A 23,744-nucleotide genomic window follows, 5' to 3' on the forward strand; every position below is an offset into this window, starting at 1 on the left:
CAGTCCAGCTCCAGCAGCACCAGCAGTCCTCTAACCAGGCTCTGCACCTGGGGATGACAAACACAAACACAGCCAGGAAAAGAAGATACATGTCCAGCCGGCACTGACATGTAACACCCCCACCCATAAAGTAACAGCCAATCTCCTATTTTTCCAACACTTGAAGGTGTCTGAAGGTCACGGAGCCTAGGTAAGAGACCCTAGCACGTCACTGGGTTAAGGCTTGGGGATCAAGTAAAAAAACAAATAATCGCAATGCAAGTGATAGGGTATCAGCCAACACATTGTCTGACCCCTTTCTGTGACTATAGCCAGGTTGAATTCCTGGACAATCAACGCCCATCGCATGAGGCGCTGATTTTGGTTACACACGCGAGACAGAAAAACGAATGGGTTGTGATCTGTAAAGACCAAAACAGGGTCCGCAGTGGAACCAACATAAACCTCAACGTGACAAAGGGCTGAGATCAAAGCCAGTGTTAGCTTTTCCACTGTGGAATATTTGCACTGGTGAGATTTAAACTTCTTGGAGAAATAACTCACCGGATGGTCAAAACCATCTTTGTCCTCCTGCAGGAGGACAGCTCCCACCCCGTGTGCACTGGCATCAATGTCCAGCTTAAACTGGGGGTTAAAACCAGGTGCAGCCAGAACTGGAAAACAAGAAAGCAAACCTTTGAGGTTTTCGAAGGCATGTTGGTAGTCCTCGGACCAAACAAATGGGCAAGCGGGGCTGGTCAAGGAAGTTAGGGGAGCTGCCACCGTCAAGAAGTTTGTACAGAATCTACGATAAAATACAGCCATTCCCAGGAAACGGCGGAGCTCCCTCCTGCTGGAAGGAACTGGGAAGTGACGAGTGTTGCATCGGTTCTTTGCATCCAAAGGACACACCTTCCCTCCGCCAACCTGTTGACCAAGACAGATAATGGTGCCTTTTCCAAACTCACATTTGGACAGGTTAAGTGTCAACGACGCAGTCGAGAGGCGCTGAAAAACCTCCTGTAGTGACACAATATGGGCAGCCCAATCATCAGAATACACCACAGTATCATCGAGATAGGCCCTACAGTTTGGCACATTACCCAGTACTTTGCTTACTAATCTTTGAAATGTAGCTGCTGCATTACAAAGACCAAAAGACATCACTGTGTACTGGAGAAAACTATCAGGTGTTACAATGGCAGAAATCTCTGACACCCTCTTGGTTAAGGGAGCCTGCCAGTAACCTTTTAGCATATCAAGTTTTGTAACATACCTTGCCAGACCTACTTCATCAATGCAGTCATCTATGAGGGGCAAAAGATGAGCATCAGTCACGGTCACAGCATTCACTTTATGAAAGTCTGTACAAAACCGGTGGCTTCCATCTGGTTTTAGTTCCAGCAAACACGGTGAGCTCCATGTGCTACAGTTTCAAATAGCAAAGCCATGTTCTACAAGATACTCTACTTCACTCCTCAATTTTTCTCTTTTTGTTGGGTTTACACGGTAGGCGTTTTGTTTTATGGTGTCGGACTTTTAAGAACGATGTCGTGAGATAGAACCATTGTTTGAGTAGGAACTTCTCCAAACAGATACTGGAAGTCCAAAAGGAGTTTCTGAACATCCTGCGCCAGTGTACAAGACAAATGTGAAAGGTAATGGGACAGGTTAGACAATATTTCACTCTTGCTAAGTCTCGCAGACCGAGGGGCTTCCTTGCACCAGACAGACTCTTCATGGCTCTCATCAGCAGAGATTTGCCATGCTGGCCACAGGGGATATTGTAGTAATCTGGCCTGTAGTGGTTTGACTACCCCCCTCAGTTCTTGCGTGATAGGGCTTTATCATATTTACATGACAGTGCCTGGTTTTGCGGCGGCGGTCGGGGGTCTGGATAACATAGTTAGCTTCACTTAGCTTTTTCTCTACCGTGTAGGGCCCAGAAAACTTGGTTTCTAGGGCTGAACCAAGAACAGGCAGTAGAAGTTGTAACGTGATGATGGAGCTATTCCACCGAAGGTTATTTACCCTCTCTCCTATGATGCCTCTGACACAGAACTAATCTGCATGAGACTGCCTCAAGGTCATGCATTTTCTTCTAAACTGCTTTCTTTCCAGCCCAAGAGAAAAATGAAGACAAAGGACTCTTTTTTTAAAATAAATCAAAGAACTCTATTTTTAATAAAGCTAATCAAACAAAGTGTTAGTCAATAATAAGATGTTGACCGATCTGTGAAATGAAATGTTATGATTAGTAAGTTTCAATAAGTAATTTGACTTTAATATAGCTGCACTAGACACCCTGATGACACGTAATGTAAACGCATGACAAATTGCTTTTACTCATCCAATCAGAACCTTCCTTTCTGAAGTGTGGCATAGTCTCTGTGGTGTTTATAAATCTGCTAACTTTGATTCAACCATAAATCAAAACTTCCAGATTAATAAAAACAGTCCCCACGCCATCTTAGTTCAGTTCTCTGAGTTCTCTACAGTTCACTGCAGTTCACCGCATTCTAAGAGAAGTATCGGATCCTCTGGGTCCATCTGACGCTGTCAACCAACTGTCGCTTTTTACCTGGAGACAATCCAAAGACTAGTCTGTCATACTGCTGACGCTGTTTCATCGGCTCCGGTACCGAAAGGAGGGGTCTGAGGACCTGACATTCTGGATCCGTATGGAGGTCTCATCTTAAGGGTATGTGTGGAGCGACAACATGGCGTTATGTGTTTATGAAACTCCGATCATAGCTTAAGAGCAAAACATCATAACATCTATCAGACTTGCTTCTCCAGATACGAGAGTTGTGATGACAAACATCACTCACACATACACCCTTCATCTCACGTCTCATTCACACCAAGATCCATCCATTCACTTAGAATTAAGAGTTAGTCTTGTTTAAAATTGTTTAGAAATAAATCTTCTTAAATTTTAAAGGTGACGCTCTCTTCTGTTGTCTCTCAGTTAATATGAAGTGTTACATAATCCCTGCAATAAAAAGTTCCAATCTTCTGGTTAAAAATACCCAAAGATCCATAAGATTGATTCCAAATTTACAATGGAACCTTACATCTTATGGTTCGTTAAACAGATGTAAATTAACCCCTTACAAAGTAAAACCTTATCACCAGGGATAAACTCATGAGCCACTGCTCTTTGGTCAAAACGTCTCTTCATCCGGGCCTGACTGGAGGCTAAGGCCTTCTGTGCTAAAGAGCAAACCATCTGAAGACGGTCCCTCATTTTGGAAATGTACTCAGGGATACTTTGAACAGTGTCAGTTGGTACCACTAGCCTTTCTTTGAGTACCTGCAAAGGACCTCTAACCCCATGTCCAAACACAAACTCTGCAGGACTAAAACCTAGTGATTCCTGCACAGCTTCTCAAACTGCAAATAAGAGCAGGGGGATGCCCTTATCCCACTCTCTACCAGTTGTCAGACAAAACTTTCTCAGCATGGACTTCAGGGTTTGGTGAAACCTCCCAAGTGCCCCTTGACTTTCTGGATGGTACGAGCTTGAACGGATGTGTTCCACGTTTAAAGCTTTTAAAGCATGTTCAAAAGCTCTGGATGTAAAGTTGGTCCCTTGGTCCGTTTGGACAACTCTCGGGAGACCAAACACTGAAAAGAACCTTGTTAGTTCCTTAATGATCACAGCAGCTGTGGTCCTCCTCAAGGGTACCGCTTCTGGGAACCTAGTAGAAACACAGATAATTGTTAGCAAGAACCGATGGCCACGTTTAGACCTAGGCAAAGGCCCTACACAGTCAACAATTACCCTCCCAAATGGTTCACCCATAACTGGTATCGGGGATAGTGGGGCTGGGGGGATTACCTGGTTTGGCTTTCCGGAAACCTGACAGACACGGCAAGTATGGTATGGCAGTAAGAACAAACATCAGACTTAAGTCCTGGCCAGAAGAAATGTTTGAGAATCTTATCATATGCCTTGGTTATGCCAATGTGTCCGGCCAGCGGATGCTCATGTGCTAGGGCTAAGACCTGGGATCGAAAGCTTTGTGGCACCACTACCTGATAAGCAGCACCCCATTCGATTAGGTCACGGCGAACCCAGCGGCGCAGCAGGAGACCCACGTCGAAGATGTAGGCCACCCTTTTACATTTTGAGTCCTCCTGAGACAGAACAGAAGAGTGACATTGTGCAAGAGAGGGATCCTGTTTCTGGGCAGTAATAAACTCCTCTCTAGAGGCAGGCAACTCTACCGATATAGGAGCTAGCAACCCAGCAGCCTTAGCAGATTTGCCACATCTTTGTTCACCACCATCGAAGGGGTGTTCCGACAAGAGAAGAGTGTCAGTCAAGTCAAGGTCATATTTTTTCGTCTGGGCCCTTGTGACTGCACAGGCTGGAAAAGTGTCAGCTGAGGTCTGAGAGTCAAATCCTGGGCTGGTGTCATGCATCTCCACCATCTCAGGCACTGGTCGTACTAGGCCACCCACCAGATCATTTCCCAGGATAAGATCAATTCCTTTAATGGGCAAGTTGGGCAGGATGGCTACTTTGAAAACCCCATTTGCAAGTGCCGAGTTGATATGAATGTTATGTAGCGAAGCAGGTACAAAGGTCATTCCAATACCTTGTACAACCACGCTGAACTGACACGAAGATGAGACAGACAAAGGCAAGATACAAAGGGGATCTCTTATGTGAATCTGTGTGGGAGGGGTGGGAAACCGACTGCTGTCTGGTTGTTTTCAATATTGTAAAGTGCTTTGAGCTGCATTTGCATGAAAAGCGCTTCATAAATAAATTTTGATTTGATTTGGTTTGATTTGATACCCTCCTTGAACCGTCACCTTATCATGGTGGAGGAGTTTGAGTGCCCTACTGATCCTAGGAGCTATGCTGTCTGGGGCACTTTGTGCCCCTGGTAGGGTCTCCCATGACAAATTGGTCTTAGGTAAAGGGTGAGACAAAGAACGGTTCAGAGGATCTTTCATGGATATACAATCAAAGAGTCGGAGTACCCGGCCCGGAGGGTTACCGGGGTCCCACCCTGGAGCCAGGCCTGGGGTTGGGGCCCGTGAGCGAGCGCCTGGTGGCCGGGCCGAACCGGATACATGGGCTCATCCAACTGTGGACCCACCACCCGCAGGAGGAACAGGAAGGGTCCGGTGCAGTGTGGATCGGGTGGCAGACCGAGGCAGGAGCCTTGGCGGTCTGATCCCCGGACAAGGAAACTGGTTTTTGGGACATGGAATGTCACCTCGCTGGCGTGGAAGGAGCAGGAGCTTGTAGCAGAGGTTGAGCTGTACCGGCTAAGAATAGTCGGACTCACCTCGACACATAGCATTGGCTCTGGAACCCAAGTCCTTGAGAGGGGTTGGACACTCTCCATTGTTGGAGTAGCTCCAGGTGAGAGGTGGAGGGCTGGGGTTGGCTTTTTGTTAGCCCCAAGACTCTATTTTTATCTTACTTTTACAAAAGGCAAATTCTAGATTTTATATTAACAGAAAATGGGGACGGCTTCCCATCAAAATTTAAAGCAGTCACTTATTGTTTAGGCCATCATTTTGAGGTCAGGCCGTCGAAATGACGGCGAGATGGCTCACTGGCTAATAGAGTCGCATTGTTTTCATCCAATCCAAGGCAGGATGATTAAATTTCAGAAAATAAGACTCTAGATCAGGGCTATTCAATTCCAGGCCTCGGGGGCAGGTATCCAGCATGTTTTAGTGGTTTGTCTGCTCCAACACATTGTGAATCACCTGTTCAGCAGCTCATCAGGTTCTGCAGAAGCCTGTTAATCACCTGCTGATTGAAATCAGGTGTGTTGAAACAGAGTTAAAACTAAAACACTCCAGGCGAACTTCAATAGTCCTGCTCTAGACCCTCCCGTTTGAAGCACAGCTCTGATGTTGCAGACTGGTCCTGCTGGGCCAGGGGTTTGTGGGCTTTTTTGCACCCCGAGTTCTGCCTGCAAGGGATTCATTCCTAACAGATACCAAATGTATTGATTAAACAACTAATCCACAACAGATGAGGGGAAATGTTTTATAGTTTAAAACAAATAAAAGCAGGTCTATTTGGTGAAACAACAGATTGACGTGTCACTCATTGTTGTCTGTGAATAGTTTAGCCCTTGTTAGCTTTAACATCAGACAGAAAAATGCACCTTTAACTGGGCACGTCCTGGAATCAGAAAGGGAAGCTGGAAGATTTATCAGCGGAGCAGAAATATGAGACTTATAAATGACCCATTATTTGTTTGTTTGCGTTGTCTGTGAAGGCTGTAATTCATCCCAAACTGATCCTAGCTTTGTACGGCAGGATTTCACTTGACACTTTTGCGGAGCTGCGCCAAAAATCTATTATCTTTTAATTTATGGGAAAGCCTGCTTGTCAGTTTCTCTGTTTCAGGAAATTTACCTGCAGCAGCACCACTGTTTAATTTTTGACAGCGCTTCCTAGTCCCGTGCTGAGTGAGTGGCCTGACCTTCTGGGGGGTCACATGACTCAGAGCGTCTGAAGCTATGAGAGGGAGGCTGACTGGAGAAATCACTAAACAAAAAGCAACATCTGCAGCGTGCCATGCAACAACAGGCAGCCGGCTGCAGATGTCCTAATAAGGTGTGCCCGTGTGAAAGTGGGAGAATGACACCACGTCTGCTTTTCTGTCATCTGGTTATCTTTACTTAAGGGTTACGTCAGTCTGCTGATGAGCTAATTTCCTTGTTTTTCCCCCTCCTCCTCTTGTCTGCATGACACGAGAGTCAGACAAGAGGAATTGTCTGTCTGGCATTATTCCTTACTTTTTATTTTCAAGTTTTCAACAATACCACACAGAAAACACAGAAATTACAACAAAAAATCCTTCTGCAGAATGACACTGCACTAAATATGGATCTGGCATTCATGTTAAATCCTAAAATAAATGTTGTTTTAGTGTTTGTATGTATAACCCTATGTGAGTCATAAAAAAAAAACATGGACCGTCCGAAACACATGATGCTTTTGATGGATGAGCTAATCATGGAAGTCCCTTTTTAAAAGCTAAATAATGCCCTAAAAGGGAGATTTTAGAAGATAGAAAACATTAGGAAGGAAGTTATCAGCTGTGGTGTTTTGGTGTTCGTTTTAAGTGTCTTTAAGCTTGTATTCACAGATTGATAAATGTGGTGCTGAAGCCTTTTTTGTGTGTTTTCCAGCTCTGGGACCAATCTGAATGTAGACTAAACAGGAAGAGGAGGAGGTTTCCTTTTAAGATGCCCAGGAAGACTCATTTGTGTTAGAGTCTAAGCAGCAGTTATGGCAACAATAGCTCTTCTAAATCAAAGACATGCTGATTTTAGAAAAGTTAGTTGAGACAAACAAATATCATTTTAGATATGAAATCAGCTTAGTTTGCTCTAAAATAGTAAAGAAGGGAACATCAAGTGTTTATTTACAGATAGAACTTTCACTGGTAAACTCAAATCAGATAAACAAGGATTAAATTGATGGTTTGCATTCTTTAAAGTGGGTTTCTGCAGAAAGGCTACACTGTAAACCCAAATGTTGGAAATAATCAAATATAAAATGTTGGAAATAATCAAATATATTGAGTAGGTGACACTCATTAAAAAATTATTTATAGAACACAAATGTGTTGAGTTAGTTCAAACTTTTCCTTGTTTTAAGTACATAGAACTCCAATGTTTTTATTCATCTGAAAAATAATTTTTTTTGTGAGCATAACTTAAATAAATCAGTAAAGAACAACCTAACTTGATCGAGTAATGTGAATTAAAAATATTAATTTATAATTGTATGTTTATATATTATTCGATTCATCTTTATGTCAACTTAAAGTGTGTCTGATAAACAGACATATATTTCTTAAAATATTTGTAGATTTATAGGAAAAAACAAGCACAAACAAGCAATTTAGGTGGATTTCAGGCACAACAAAGAACTGGTGGGTGAGGTGCATTGTGGGTAGTTATGTTTTTAGTGTTCTGTTCTATTATGGGGTGTTTATGCATACTTATTGTGGGGCATTGTTGTTCTTAGTTATTACTTCATTCAGTGGTGAAAATGTGGTGTTACTTTTTGTATCATGTTGGCACCATAAGTGAGAAGGTTGGTCAAAGGAATCACCACCCTGTGCCGTTCCACTTTAATTAATACTGTGGTGGTTCACACGAGATGTTCTTGACTTGGCTTTGGATGCTTCACTCTCACCTGTTGGATGAGTGAATCATGTCCTGAGAGCAACTTATCTCGGTTAGTTAGTGATGGGAATTGGTTCTTTTGGCTCAGTTCACCAAAAAGAGCTGGCTCTTTCTGCTCCCAAGTGGCTCCTCAGATTTTCTGTTGCGCAGAGTACATTTATAACCAAAATAATGCTAAACTATATGTAAAATAATGTAAAAAAGCAATATATTAAATATTTATCATTTCTATGGATTTAATAACTGAACACTTTAAGAAATCTCCACTTTCCGACTGCTGGCGCTCATTTTCTCACCGTCTTCGTCGCGCTCTCCTCCCTCGCGCTCGCCTTTTTCCTCCTCCTCATTCCCTCTCGTCTCCCTCCTTCCACATGTGCTCTGCTGTGTCTGTCTGAGTCTGATCCTCCCTCTTCCCCGCCCCTACTGCTCTGTGTGTGGACAGTCTGGACACACAGTTACACATGTTGACCAATCGCCTGTAGCTTTCACCAAGGCAGGGGGGAAGGGGGGAGGGGAGCGGACGGTTCCCAATGACGAGCCGGCTCTTAGAGCCGGTTCGTTCGCGACCGACACATCACTACGGTTAGTGTAGTACAACATTTTTTTAGTTATATCAACTTATCGAATTTGAAATAAAAAACATTAACATTTTGAGTATATTTTACAAATATTATGAGTTGAAAAATGTTGAAAATCTTGAGTGAAGTACTCCCAAATTATAAGTTGAGGAACATCAATATTTATAAGATGGCATTGAGATAATTTAAGGCAACTGCAAATGTAATTTTTATTTTATGTAAACTTTAAACATTTAAAACATCACCTAAATGCTTTTGTGTAATCTGTTACAAAATAATTTTTGAGTTCTGTGAACTTATTAAAGTTTACAGTGTATCAACAGTTAACATTTTAAACAAACTCAGTTTGGAGAAACAAAGAATACTTTCAAACGGATTGATATGCTAATAGATAGACAGGGTGGGGCCACAAATAAACACACTGCATTTTTATTTCAGCAGAAATACAATCAAACTCCCTCAACATACAGACATACTAGCTAAACTAGCCGTTGCGAGCTACAGTAAACAAACTAAAACAAATTGGGTTAGACAAACCCAAGTTTATTTATTATTTATTTATTATTTCTACATGTTGTACAAATTGTAAAATGTTCAAAAGACATTGTGTAGATTTTACCGTTAATCTCCAGAAATGTCCATCAAAATGTTGATGAAAATGAATAAAACAATGTCAAGTTGTTGAGAAATATTGGTGGCTCTATAACATATAACCATAAAAATCAGGTCTAAAGCACATAGGGCGCATGTTTGGTGTCTTTGGGGGACGCTGTGCTTCCTTCTGGCTGGCTCAAGGTCCTGCGCCTGTTAATGATGTTGCACAAGATGATTGGCTTGATGTACAACTCACGGAAGTTACGTTACCACGTTCAAAAACATTTAGGCAGTAACAAACATAAACTTTATAACAAAACTGCTAAACTCTTTCCAAAACATGTGTGAAAGAACAGAGACTAAAAAGACATGCAATATATTTTGGCCGAGTGGCATTGCCGTAAATTGATGACGTCACTGGCAGGCGCAGGATGCCAAGCAGATCCGGAAACTACAGCGCCAGAAAACTACAATCAGCATTGCATTCTCTCATTGGAATTAACTGAAGGACCATCAAAGTCTGAGGAGTCACGCCGAGGTCGCATGCTTTCTGCTCCACAGGTAACAACTGTAATGTTTTCTTTAGCAACCGTCACAGTGACATGATGTAAAACTACCCTGAAATGTAGCACCAGGAAATTACACACTGTCTCTTTAAACATGTAATGAACGTAAAAGCTACTTCTGTGAACTAAAATGTAATAAAAATAATAGCGATGCATCAAAAATACCCACTGCAGAAGCTCAAAACTAGATATTTTATTTCCTTTGGTCTGTGCGTGCATCAATGCCAATTAACAGAAAAAAGTTCTTGAACACAGCATCACTAGGTGCTAGTTCCCACACCACTTAACAGTTATCGATAATTTAAAAAATACTGCACAAAAAAAACGGAAAACACACTGAATGGAAAGTGCTGCGGCTAACTCGAGCGATATTTCCTAATTAAGTTTCGTTAATAATCGTGGAACGTGGAACTGACAGAGATGTAACTTTTTAAAAAACAACATTTTCCATCCATTTTGGCCTTGGGCTTGCTCGGGCTAGCAGTTAGCATGTCAATCTGGTCATAACTAATCTTCATTTTTTTTCTACTGCAGTCATTCTGTGAAACCTGTTTCATAAGAACTGAATTATCTCTTTTAAGTGAGCATGCAAACACACCTGATTATGTGTATTTCTGCTACCAGGACGATGCGTGCCTGAAATGATTAAATGTTTTAGAAGCTTAGTTGGTGACCTTTGTTTTAGGACTGTGCTGTAGTTGTCTCAGAAACATGTGGGGTTGTTTTAAAAATGCTAACAGCACTTGGCTGTACAGCGATTTTCCAAAGTGCCCTTTGTAGCTGGCATGCAGAAACCCATAAGTTCTCTCTACATCCCATAGGTGTGTGTAAAGTCAGTGTTGTACAATCAAGAGTCTGTTCGTTTCTTTAACAGAAAGTATTTTTCTGTGCGAGGACTTTTTCTGAAACATTTTACTACATTCATTAGAACAGTTTTGCCTTCAATTACTAGTAATCATGTGTTTTTAGTATGACATGTTTGGAATTATTATGCTAAAATGTACATTTTGCAAATGCTGTTGAATAATTGAAAAACTTTTTTAAATCCAGTACCTTTTCATAAAATAGATGGAGACAAACCACACTTATCCACATATCTTTAACTTATTGTTCCATTTTCCAGCCTGTTCACTGTCTCCACTCTTCTCAAGTCCTTTTTGTGGCTATTTCTTTGTAGTTTTTAACACAATAACTCTCCAAAACAACATTTGAAGCTCACAAAATGTTGAAGTGAAAAGTTGTCTCTATGTGCACTGTCCCACATTCATGAGCCACTGAAAGGAAATTGCGACACACTTTCCTGTTTATTATAAATTTTCCCAGTCCTTTTACTTCCCTTTTTCCAAATGCATGATTTTATAAGCAAATTTGAACTTTTCTTCAACAGAACCAGAAAAGTAGGAAAACTTTGATGTACAGCTTTGAAAACAGATTTGTAGAACAGAAAATAAATGAACACATTACAGACATTTTTGTCCAGACACAACGTGGCTTATCTTAGGTGGGCAGAATAGAAAATATAAAAGCCCAAAAATAAAGCAGGATCAAACCCGATATGAAGGTTTAAATATGAAAACGAGGAGTAAGGAATGGACCCTGAATCAACAGGAAAACTGAGAATTAGAAAATGTTTTCAGGAAGTTAGCGAAAATACATTTTACGAAAGACTTTTTAATAGTTTTCCGTGGAAAGATTATGAACAAGTAAAATCTTAATGGTTGTAGATAGCTCTTTAAACAACCTCAGTTTGGAGAAACTGAGATTGGTTTTGACCAGATTGATTGGCTAACAGCTAGTCTGAGCTGGGGGCAGTTAAAAAGACTTTAACAGTTCATGTGAATAGTATTTTATCAATGTTTTTGTTTCCACAAATTTCACATTTCATGCAAATTACACAGAATTCTGTGATTATTTGTTTCAGACATGTGTACAGTATGAAAATTCAATAATAATTTTCCCAGAATTTCCATGAAAAGTTAAATTTAAAACAGCACCTGTGTGATTTGATATGGAATTCTTGAGAAACTGATTGTTTTAAAGGTCCTATGTCATGCATTATTAGAGGTTTTGACCATGTTATAATGTTATTTCCTCGTGAATAACAATCCCAAATATTTTCTTTTTGCCTTCAAGCATTCAATTCCCTGTCTTAGCTGCAAATCATCCACTATCTGCCCAGCAGTTGCAAAATCCCGGGGTTGTTGCTGTGTCATCACGACCCGCTCCTCCACATCCAGGCAGTCTGAGATGTTGGCCTGAACCGGCGGACTCCGGGTCTTCAGCTGTGTACCGTTATGAAATTGACATGGTGGGAGGCTGGGTTTCATTCAATACATTTTCCGTTTGAGCAAATGGCTCAAGGGAATAACCATAGACTGTAAATACTGGACAAACGGATTCCATTGGCTTCAATAACACGTTTGTTGTCTATAATGGGAGGTGGCCACCACCGCCATTTTGACCTTGTCACAGGTTCCGTCCAGCACAGACAATTCCATAAAAGGGAAGAGAGGAGGCGCTGAGGGTGTGGCTGTAAGGCTGGGCTCGAGTGACGACACCCAGGCGAACTAGCTACGAGCTAACCTGAAGCTAACCCTGGCTAACCCAAAGCTAAAGCGGAGGTGGGAGCCGAGCTAACGGATGTAGCCACCTAGCTTCAACCCAACCGGAGCTAACTGGAACACCCATCGACCTGAACCTCACACGGAGTTTAGGTGGAGGTTTTCTGCGCCTGTTCGTGAGAAGTACCTGTATTAAAAAAGTTTTAAATCGGTAAGTTTATAATTTATTTCCGTAATGAATACATTTTGCTTTGAGCAAGTTTTCAGTAGTTTTTTTCGGCGCTATCACTCCTGAGTCGCACCAGCCATTAAATGTATCATGAAGAAGAGAAAATATATTTAAGTCGTATTTTGGGGGGACATTTTATTATCTTTCTTACAAAATCTGAGACCAAGAGTTTCACATTGCAACACAAGCACCGGTAACCATAACAGAATGAACAGCCAGCAGAGGAGAGGATGGCGGTGTTTCAAACCCTCCCGGCCGGCGTGTAGAGCTCATTCCTGGGCTGGAGCCGGCCCTCAGCACCCCGCCACAGGCTCTAACAGATGCTGGCGGTGTTTCATATATTTCCAAAACGTAATACTTGTTTGTATCTTGTACAGCCAACTAGCCTTTATTCTGGACTCAGTACAATTTACCAAAAGTAAAGAGACATTATACAGATGAAGTAAGCACAAGATAACTTACTGGAAGACACAGAGTTATCATCAGAACCAGAACAAGAGAGCCTGATAACAGTCATGTGAAAATAACAGTTAAAAAGTATGTAAGTATAATAGAAATAAAAATATATTAGAATTAGTGTAACTCACTGTGATCCAAACAAATCAGCCATAGCTGATTAGTAAATATGACATGAGGTCTGGGAGTTTTTAAGTTTCATTCTTTTATTACATTTTTTTCTTAGATCTATTAAAAGGTCACCATGGCAGCCTGTGTGTCAACGTCAGCTACACAAAGCAGCAAGTGTAAGTACCAAGTACTTGTCTTGACCACTTCATGAATGGTTTTGTACTTTAAACAGCTAGGCCAAACCTGGTATTTTTTCCTCCATAGCCATTTGGATCATTGGAGACAGCTGAGTGAGGCGTGGTGCCCAGAGAGCTGCAGAGACAACCTTGGCCTCCCTGACGTCTGTGTCTCCTGGTTTGGATGGGACGGACCATCGACATACATACATGTGCCGACACTTTGCGCCCTGTTTTATAAACTGTAGTGTTAAAAATAAATGTTTTTGCTCAATTACTGGAATTTCTTTGGTTAAGACAAAAGTGAGGAATAATCATTTACAAGTTATTTGTACAACAGGCCCATTTTAAATCCCAACAGTTTCTTAGCAGACAATAGAAATGTGTTCTTTACTAACTTTACTTGGTTTGAAAATCTTACTAAAATAAACTTGAGTGCCGTATTGCAAAACCCAATCATACTTGTTATGTAAACATTAGCTTTGTAGATATTTTTTACAGATATATATTTGTGTGCAACAAAAACCAAACTTAAATAATTTGTCATTCTTTATTGAAAAACAACAAAATACAGGTATACAGAAGTGTGGGAAAATGATAATGTGAAAGTATTGCACTATAAATGAAGTGAGATGAGATGAAGGTGAGATGAAGGTGGACGCCAGCGGGCTGGACGCCGGACGAAGAAACCTGGAGACGGATCACTCAGACAGGAAGGGAAGAGCTTCCTCTTACCTTGATGGAATTAAAGTTAGCCGTCGTCTGAACGCCCAACCGTACGGTCTGAGGTCAAAGGTCACAGGAAACACACACCAGTCAGCAGTCATACAGATGCATAAAGATAACTGTAGCCATGGCAACCAGCTGACATGTCCCCACTTTCACCAGCACCTGGTGCCTGCCGGGTCACCTGAATTCCTGTGTGATGTCAGCACGGTCGGCCGTGACTGCTGCCATCAGAGGTGACCTCTGATCAGCTGAATGAACTCACCTTCTAGGGTGACGCCGTGTTAGAGTCGGCTTCATCCTGTAAACAAACAAACAAATGAGTGGTAACATAAACACCACGTCTGGTTCTGGTGGAGGCGGAGGACAACATGCACCTTTCCAGGAGCAGAACCCAGATGTTCTTGTTGCTACAAACAGAGACGAGCAGAGTTAAACCAGGAAGTGAGAGGGACCAGCTGCTGCAGACAGGTGACGCTCACCTGAGCCTGAACCATAGGAGCCTCCTCAGCCATCAGACCTTCTGACTCCAGTGCAGATGCCACCTTGTTGATGTCCCTCAGGCGGGACTCGTTGGCCTTCAGGTCCTGCAGGACAAAAGCACCTGCTGATTACCTTGTTGCGTTCGGGTTAACAGGTCTGGTGTTAGAACGTGGTGGATAAGAATGTTCTGACGGGCCGAGGGTTCTGAACTCACCCTGCAGGACTGGGCCTGCTCCTTCAGGGCCTGGATGCTGCTGCCGTAAGCCGACAGGTCCGACATCAGGGCCTCGTGCTTCTTCAGGAGAGCCTGTGGAGCAGAACATCAGAACCTTCAGCTCGTCTGACACAAGTGGAGCTTTCTCGCAGCGATGGTCCAATCGGATCCGCCACCGTAAAACAAACCCTGCTCAGTTCACCGCAGACGTAGCTCTGCGGGTGTTTAGTGGAAAAGCGTGAGCCTTCTGCCGGCTGCCACGTGTCATGGCTGCTCTGCAGCGGGAACACACATCACAGCTTGTAAACCGTTTGAAATAAGAGCGACGGGAACACGTTTGTCATCACTTCCTGTGCGAGGCCAGCACTTCTACCCCTAACCCATGAGACGCTCAAACGAGCAACGACGTCTGGTAGACAACCGAAGGAAATGACAAATACAGAAACACTAATTATGAAGGACTGGAAAGAGAGCAAAGAAAAGCGATTGGAGTTTCTCAGGAAGGGACTTCCATACCTCGGCCAAGTCCTCGTCTTTCCCTTAGTCTGGACTTCCAACGATGGGCTCCTTCTCCCTCATCCAGGACTCGGCCTCATTAGCATCCGCAAAGTACTGCTGGGCCTGCAGAGAGTCCTCCAGGTCCTGCCTCCTCTGGGACGCCTTGGCCTTCAGCGTGTCCCAACGTCCATGAAGCTCCCACAGTTTAGTCTTCACTTCCTCACCAGCGAAGTGACCTGGACCCAAAAAAAGTGAGCCAGAACCTGCAGACACCTCAGAAACATGTCAGGACCAGACCTGCTCTACCCTCCTCCACCATGGTCTCTCCTTTCTGGGTGACAGCCTTGATGCGAGGTTCATGACCTGTGATCTCAGCCTGCAGAGCCTGGTGCTTCTTCAGCAGGTTCTGGACACCAATCAGGTCCTTCCCTGAGGACACATGTTAGAGTTCAGCATTATGCAGTAGACAGACCAGTTTAACCCAGGGGTTTCTTTCTTCTACAATCTGCTCTTTAACTGTATTATTTCCTGCTATTTCAGCTGTTAACTTTATTTTTTCTCTAAGTGTTTTTCTCCCCAGAAGAAGCTACAATGACGTTCTGCTGAGCTGTGGTGGCCTCATGGAGGGGGCCATCGGCTAGCACACTGCTGCTAACCACTTAAACATTCTCCCTCTCCTGATGGTAACATTTTACTTTCTTTGATGTTGGATGTGCTACTGCTAGTTTACCCGTTTAATTATAGATTCACTAGGATAAATACAATAAAGTTTATCTCTCGCCAAATAGAATATTTACTGTGGCGAGCCCGTGAAGAGGTGTAGGAGAATGCGACAAATTTGTCTGTTAAAAAGTCTGTTATGTACAAAAAACACAATATCATCACACTATTTTGGACCGATACATGACGGTCAGGTCCGGCTTGGGGAGAAAATATGACACGTCTTTCAGGATGGACTTCATCTTTGGTAGCTGGCGAAGCCGGGAAAAGCAGGATCTAACCACCTGGCTAATGTGGGAGTCCATCTGCATCTCTGGGTCCAAAACCACCCCCAGGTTAGTGATGGTTGGCTTCACTAAGCTGCAAAAACAGGGTTGCAGGACAGGACTAACTGCAGTGGGAGAGGGAGGAACAAATATTCCAGTTATAAATATTAAATATTTGAACAAATAAATATTTGTTAAAAGGAAGAAACTGATGATGACTTTAAGATTAGAGGAATGTTCTAGAACGGGTCTGGAACCAACGATGGCCCTTTGGATCAAATTTGGATTAAAAAAATAGCTCATGATTTTATTTATGGATGGAATAAACATACAGGTTGTAAGCATCTTCTCAGTATCTTCATGTTGCACGACTTTCCACAGCAGAAGGACACAAAAACTGCCAGAATTATGATAAGAAAGATTTACGTTTTAATCTCAGAATCCCAACTTTTCCCAGAATCTTCACATTATTCTATGAATTCAGAGAAAATATACATTTTTCAGAGGTCTCGCTCCCCTGTTGTGGATATTTCTCAAAATTCAACCATTTTTTCTTTTCAAAAGCTTTAGTAAGAGTTTGGACTCTAAACAAGTTTTACTTTGCAGACTGCTTGTCTACACCTTCATCAGATCTGCTCATAATAAAACATTTGGGTTATATTTAATGCCCAGGAAGATGCTCTTCCTGGGCATTAAGTTATCAAAAACAGATAAAAGTATTTTTTACCATAATTTTAACTGCTATCAGCTGATAAAAATAATAAAAAACAGCCTGATCATTAAAGGGGTGTAAGTGAAACCACGCGGATCACACAAACCATCATGCTGTCTATAGGACTTTGAAAATATATAGTTTAATTACAGTTTGATTTATTTGACATCTGTATGATGTTTATTATTTTGTTTTTTCCCTCTAAATGCCTAACGTTTTAGTTTTACATGAATATTAGTCATTCATCACAATACATAAAGTTACACATTTTAAATTTTAATAGGGGAAGACTGCAGGAGGGAGCGGTAAAATACAGAAATCCCCAGCAAAAACAAGAAACTTTACGAGTCTGATGAAACCCGCTGGAGTTCCTTCAGCAGGCCTGGTGGCAGCTACAACGACCCAGTGGCTGTGCTTGGTCAATGTTATCGAGCTCAGTCCGGCTCGGCCGTGAACGAGCCGAGGCGACATCCTGCTCTGCTTAAGAAGAAGTGTTATTTTCCGCTTCAGAAGAAGCGTCCGTGTTTTACGCTTTCTCAGAGACATGTCACGTTGCTAAGTTGTTAGCGCCGCGCGCTAACACGTCAATAGTGCAGCATAGCCTGCTCGAGGTTTTAAGGGTTCAGATGAAAACACCCTACCACTCAGGCTGCTTACACATCGATATTAAGTTGTCGCTGTTGCGCTCACGCCGTAATACAGTATTAGATGCGGTTAAAGTCAGACATGAAAAACTCCACGAGCGGTCAGACCGCGCAGCAGCTAGGCGCAGCAAGTAGGCGCCGGATCGGTCAGGCTGCCCGGCCTGACCGCTGGGGATTACCGGATGGAAGAATGGACACAGAAGTCTCCCTCTTAGCGCTCCGTCATATTTCAACCCATTTTTATCTTAAATGCACTGGGTTTTACCCTATTACCCATCTAAATATGCCCTATTAATTATTTTACCGTATTTTACATTTAAATTTCATGGTTAAACAGTACATGCTACATGTTAAACTGATAGTTAGCTAGCTACTTCGGTAAACTCAGCTAGTTTAAAGGTGGCAGTGACATAAAATACGAATATAGATTTTAACTTACCGAAAAAAATGAAGTGGAGACTCCTTGGACGCTCTATTAGTGCAATTAATACCACTGCAAGTCATTTTGTCCAACAATTGCACCAATAATATCCAAAGAAGAATACACAAACACAGAGACTCAAAATGCCGGAGCAGTTTCCAAGCCAGACCGAGGCTGTACTGAGGCCTTTCCACGGAGCTAGCTCTGTGGTCACGTGGGTCTGAGGCGGCGGTCACGTGGGTCGGATGCTCATTAATTATACAGAATTTTAGGCTTTCAATACACTTAAACAGAAGAGTGAGAAAAAAATTCACCCCCCTCAGAGTTGTCATGAGTATAAACTAGATAATTTAGACAAAAAACATGTTTGGTACCAGGCTGTAAACATGTTTATTTCTGCTGTGAAATCGGCATTTTTAACATGGGAGTCAATGAGGATTTGCTCGCTTCTGGCACCAGCCCCCAGCGGATGAGTATGGAACTGCAATTTTTCTTACTTCCGGGATGGGACCATTTTTAGAGCGGCATTGTGGGGGCTTGGGAATAACTTATATTTGATGAAAAATGGAATCTCAGTAGTGCCACCAGTAAATTATTTTATCAGATATTGTGTCTACCATTGTTCTGGAAAGTGTAAAATAGCATGATACAGGCCCTTTCAGATGGTACAACTGGCCCAATTTAGATTAGCAGTTAGCTCTCAATAATCTAAGTTTCTTCAAACTAAGGTTGATCAAGGAGCCATCAGCAGGCATAGTTCATGACCTTTCTACACAAAAAAAGACCTGAAATGTTGTTTTAACTTTGCACAAAAAAGTCCTTAACTTACACTGCGTGGGTTTTTCAGTAACTTAAAGGTATATTTTGATCTCTGTGTTCATGAACATAGTTTCAGAATATGAACAAATTTTCAAAACAAAGACCAAGAAGCAGGAAATAAACAAAAAGGGAGTAAAATTTAAGATTGTCTGTTAATTCCTTTACAACACACGATTGTGGGACATTTCCAAAGCTTTGCACTCAAGAAAAGCAGCAATAATGACATCAGGATTATGCCATAAAACCCTGTTTTCTTTGTTTTTGTTAAATGCGTGTAGGCTGTAGAGGCCCAGTCATTTTAGCTCACACTCCTCTCTGACTAACACAGCATTTCTGCTTCTAGCTGCTTCTGAGTCCTCAAGTGCGTCTGTAGAAACGTTCAGGGGGTGTCTCCTCCACGTCATCAGCTGTGCCAGAGAGGCCGCTGATGAAAACTGTGGCAATGTTCTGCTTGCGTCGTATGAAGGGCGCCATTAGTCAGCCTTAAAGAGACAAACTGTCTCTCTGGAGCTATTAATAGGCACACAGGCGGCCTTATATTCCCTGGAGAACGCTGACCACTGGAGTGTTTGAAGCCAGCACCCACCCCTAAGAAAATATCCCAGTTTTTCTGCTCATTTCCTCCCCACCCTACACTCTGCAGAAAGCCATGTACTGTGACAAATTGTTCAGAAACGTTATTTTTAGCCTTGAGCAACCAAAGCCTTCTATATGTGACCGGTGCAAAGAATCAGAATGTAGACACTGCCAGGGCAATGAAGCTGAACCAAGTTTTGTACCCCGATCAGGTGAGAGTGAACTTCTCTGAGATGTTTGGCCATTGAGTCATCCATCAGTTATTGGTGCACAGCTGGTTTAACACATGAGTAAAATGTTGTTGTCTGGTTTCACTGAAAAATAATTGTGCTACTCAACATTTCACATAAAGGTGAATGTTGGTTTTCTAACAAAGCAAAAGTCAGTAGTCACTGAATTTCTGGTCATTTTTGAAGGTTGTGGAAAATAAGTAGGGATGCAACAATATCACTTTTTTTCAAACCGATACGATACCGATACTTGGATCTGAGTACTCACCAATACCGATTACTGATAACGATATTTCTATCACACAAAAAATGATATGAATTGGAATTCAGGTTTTATTTTCTTCTCTGCTTTCAACAGGAAAAGACTGTGAGGTAGATAAAACGTAAAATATATGAATAGAAATTCTCAGAAAACTAAAATATTAGGTGAACAGAATTGACAAGTTACAGTGAAGCCCCTTTCAAGCAACTGGATTGGTATCGGTTACTGGTATTGGTTAACTTTTACCGATACCGGTACTGGTATCGGTATTGCTATCGACACAGATTCCAATACCGATACGGGAATCGGTATTGGAATCTGTGCATCCCTAAAAATAAGTACACTTTTCCCAAAAATATTGCTTTGCATAAATGCAGAAACATAACAGACGTGTGTCATGAAATATTGTAAACATTTATTTTTTAATATATTTTTAAAAATATTTTTCTAATCAAGATAAAAACATCACCATAAAAGCATCTATGTGAATCATTGTTAGCTATTTTATGAGGATGATTTTTTTTATCAGGCCCCAAACTAGAACCCAAGTTTAAAAAATATTTTTGGCAATTACCAGATACATTTTTATATTACTTTGTTTTTTCTCCGGGTTTTACAATTTTCTCCTGCCTGTCCAGTTTTCTTCAGGTACTGCGATTTTCTAAGGATACTGTAGTTCTTCAACAAGTACTCTTGTTTTCTACAGAAACTCTGATTTACTCCTGACAGTCCAGTTTTCTCCGGGTACTGTGGTTTTCTCCCAGCGCTCCGATTTTTTCCAGGTGGTATTCAGTGGGTACGAAAAGTTTAGACTCCCACCAAATTTTCACTCTTTGTTATATTGCAGCCATTTGCTAAAATCAATTAAATTATATTTTCCTCATTTATGTACACACAGTACCCCATAGGCAGAGTGGCCCATTGGAAGCTTCTCCTCAGTGCAAGACACATCAAAGCCTGCATGGAGTTTGCTAAAAGACACCTGAAGTACCCTGAGATGGTGAGAAATAATATTTTCTGGTCTGATGAGACCAAGATAGAACTTTTTAGTCTTAATTCTAAGTGCTATGTGTGGAGAAAACCAGGCACTGCTCATCACTTGCTCAATACAGTACCCACAGTGAAGTATGGCGGTGGCAGAATCATGTAGTGGGGGTGTTTTTCAGCTGCAGGGACAAGAGGACTGGTTGCAATGGAGGGAACAATGAATGTGGCCAAGTACAGGGATATCCTGGACAAGAACCTTCTCCAGAGTGCTCAGGACCTCAGACTGGGCCGAAGATTTGCCTTCCAACATGACAATGACCCTAAGCACGCGGCTCAAATAACAAAGGAGTGGCTTCATGGCAACTCTGCGGCTGTTCTTGAATGGCCCAACCAGAGCCCTGACTTATCGTGTGTTCCAGTTGTCCTCGAAACTCGGAATTTCCGAGCAGGAAATGATGTAACGGGCTTGTCTTGTGTTCCAGTTTCCAACTCGGAAAAAATGGATGCCACCATTGTTGTTGAGTACTAAACCAAAAGAATTATATAACCAAGCATTCCCCGCACCTAAATAATATTGACACACATGCCCTTCAACAGTCGCCACATACAACCAGAAAAACATTACAATTCAAATGTAAATAAGTAAACGCCAGGGAAAGTACAACCATAAACACCGATCAATTTTGGCAGCAATGTTACATTTTTCAACAGCGTAACTATTAATAACAACAAACAACTTACTGGTGCTGTTAAATAGCAAAAAAAAAAAAAAAAAAACCAGAACATATAAATGAGAAGAAAAATGAAGATGATAACTACCTCCTGGTAGCACTGGGCACAGCCACATTTAAAATTTGGGATTTCAGGGTCGTCTGAAACCTATGAGCTCGCAGCTCGGAATTCCGAGTTCATTGCATCATTTTCGGCTAACTTGTCTTGGAAAAATGAATTCCGAGGACAACTGGAACGCACCATTAAACCCAATTCAGCATCTCTGGAGAGACTTAAAAATGGCTGTCCACCAACATTCATCATCCAACCTGACAGACCTGGAGAGTATCCCCAAACCCAGGTATAAGAAACTTGTTGCATCTTTACCAAGAAGACCCATGGCTGTATTAGCTCAAAAAGGTACTTCTACTAAAAACTGAGCAAAGGGTCTGAAGACTTAGTACCGTGTGATTTTTCACTTTTTCTTTTTTAATAAATGTGCAGAAATTTAAAAAATCCTGTGTTTTTATGTCAATATGAATATGGGGTGCTGTGTGTACATTAATGAGGAAAAAATGAATTTCATTGATTTTAGCAAATGGCTGCAATATAACAGAGTGAAAAATTGACGGGGGCCTGAATATTTTCCATACCCACTGTACCTTTCTCCTGGTAATCTGGTTTTGTCTGACATTCTGGTTACTACGGTTGTCCTCTGGCCCACCAGTTTCCTCTAGGTACAACAGTTTTCCTCAAGTTCTCCAGTTTTCTCCTGAAACTCCGGTTGTCAGGATACTATGGGGGCTTTTTCCGAGTCCTCAGGTTTTTCACCTGCTTTTCCAGTTTTGTCCCAAAAGCGTACACAGTTAAGTCTTACACTTGCTGCTATGTTGTCTTGGGTTGTTTGCCATTGGCGGCGTCTGAGATTATGGGTGTTAAAGTTCATCATCTGATGGTGAATTTCACAGAATTAGTTGATGAGGGCTTTCTAGAACTAAAGCTCTTTATGGAGCACACATTGTACTCTCTCATAACCTGGAAGCTTCAATGATTTAATTCAGATATCCGTGGAAGAAAAACATTTTCGGCTCACAAGCATGAACTTTAAGTGACAAGTAGCAAAAAATAAAGAAAAACTCAGTAAAAACGGTGGTCCTTTAATTTAAAACCGCAATTATAGGCAGTGGCGGCTCCAGAAAAGTTTTTCTGCAGGTGCTATGAAGGAGCTAGTCTTTTTATTGAGGGTGCTATGAAGGAAGTGGTCATGCGTACCTATTGTTCTCTAAAACACCTTCAACACTAGCAGATACACATGCATGCACAACACCTCAACAACACCTGAAACAATCATTAATTTACATCATAAACATATGAACAATCACTGACTTTTCCATGAAATCATAAACACATACAGCCACACAGAAAACCATCTATAGTGTTGCAAGGTTAGCTAACATTAGTGTTAGCATTTCCAGCGGCAAAACCCTCGACTGCTGCGGCGGTTGAGGGTTGACTCTCTTCATCCAGATCCGTAGGTTTTTGTGGGTCTGAGATCACTTCCAAAGATTCAATTTGGGCAACAAAAACCGATCCATTTTACCACTAGCTCTACCTTTCAATCGTTCACAGGTGGAAAATGAGGTCAAAGGTTAACATCAATTTCCTGTTTTGGTTTACGTTTGTACTATCTATATGATAATTTACTGATTATTTTTGTTTTGTATGTTAAATATTATCACATCCACACAGTAAACTAAAATTAAACTGTAAAAAAATAATAATAAATCTAATATTTACTTGGGGGTGCAATGATTGATCCAGGGGTAGCTATAGCGCCCCCTAGCGCCCCCCTGGCACCGCCACTGATTATAGGCAGCTTGGGCATACCAAAACGTCTGTGCTATCTCCAACCTGCTTTCTATGCTCATGAGTAATGTTGTAAGTCTTGATGTTACGAAGCCGTGAACTATCTGCATGTTTCGTCTAGAGGATGGATTTAACTTTGGCGCCTCAACTTGAAGAAACATTTCACCACAGAGGT

The 23,744-nt window shown here is 41.8% G+C and overlaps 1 protein-coding gene and 1 long non-coding RNA gene across 3 annotated transcripts; one reads left to right on the forward strand and one right to left on the reverse strand.

The window, feature by feature from the left end:
• Nucleotides 1-10,452: 10,452 nt before the first annotated feature.
• Nucleotides 10,453-15,785, forward strand: LOC139063855 (uncharacterized). Its single transcript, XR_011517179.1, has 2 exons — nucleotides 10,453-13,434; nucleotides 13,523-15,785. It is a non-coding gene; the product is annotated as an uncharacterized lncRNA (long non-coding RNA).
• Nucleotides 14,344-15,507, reverse strand: LOC139063852 (spectrin alpha chain, non-erythrocytic 1-like). Of its 2 annotated transcripts, XM_070546762.1 has the most exons (5): nucleotides 15,374-15,507; nucleotides 14,858-14,950; nucleotides 14,643-14,747; nucleotides 14,538-14,570; nucleotides 14,344-14,461 (listed from the first exon to the last, which is right to left on the reverse strand). In XM_070546762.1, exons 2-5 carry the CDS (start codon nucleotides 14,921-14,923, stop codon nucleotides 14,429-14,431), a joined length of 237 nt encoding a protein of 78 aa, XP_070402863.1. In that variant the 5' UTR covers nucleotides 14,924-14,950; nucleotides 15,374-15,507; the 3' UTR covers nucleotides 14,344-14,428. The 2 variants fall into 2 exon arrangements, with proteins under 2 accessions (XP_070402863.1, XP_070402859.1); XM_070546758.1 differs by having other exon boundaries at nucleotides 14,457-14,570.
• Nucleotides 15,786-23,744: the final 7,959 nt, after the last annotated feature.

The sequence above is a fragment of the Nothobranchius furzeri genome, chromosome 2, assembly GCF_043380555.1.
Source record: "Nothobranchius furzeri strain GRZ-AD chromosome 2, NfurGRZ-RIMD1, whole genome shotgun sequence".
NCBI lineage: Eukaryota > Metazoa > Chordata > Actinopteri > Cyprinodontiformes > Nothobranchiidae > Nothobranchius > Nothobranchius furzeri.

Excerpts from the sequence above, each read along its gene's own strand:
- LOC139063852 (XM_070546758.1), bottom strand. The coding sequence starts at position 14,923 with ATGTCGGACCTGTCGGCTTACGGCAGCAGCATCCAGGCCCTGAAGGAG. Across the intron at positions 14,748-14,857 it reads AGCAGGCCCAGTCCTGCAGG|GACCTGAAGGCCAACGAGTC; the intron begins GTGAGTTCAGAA and ends TTTGTCCTGCAG. Across the intron at positions 14,571-14,642 it reads CTCCTATGGTTCAGGCTCAG|CAACAAGAACATCTGGGTTC; the intron begins GTGAGCGTCACC and ends CTCTGTTTGTAG.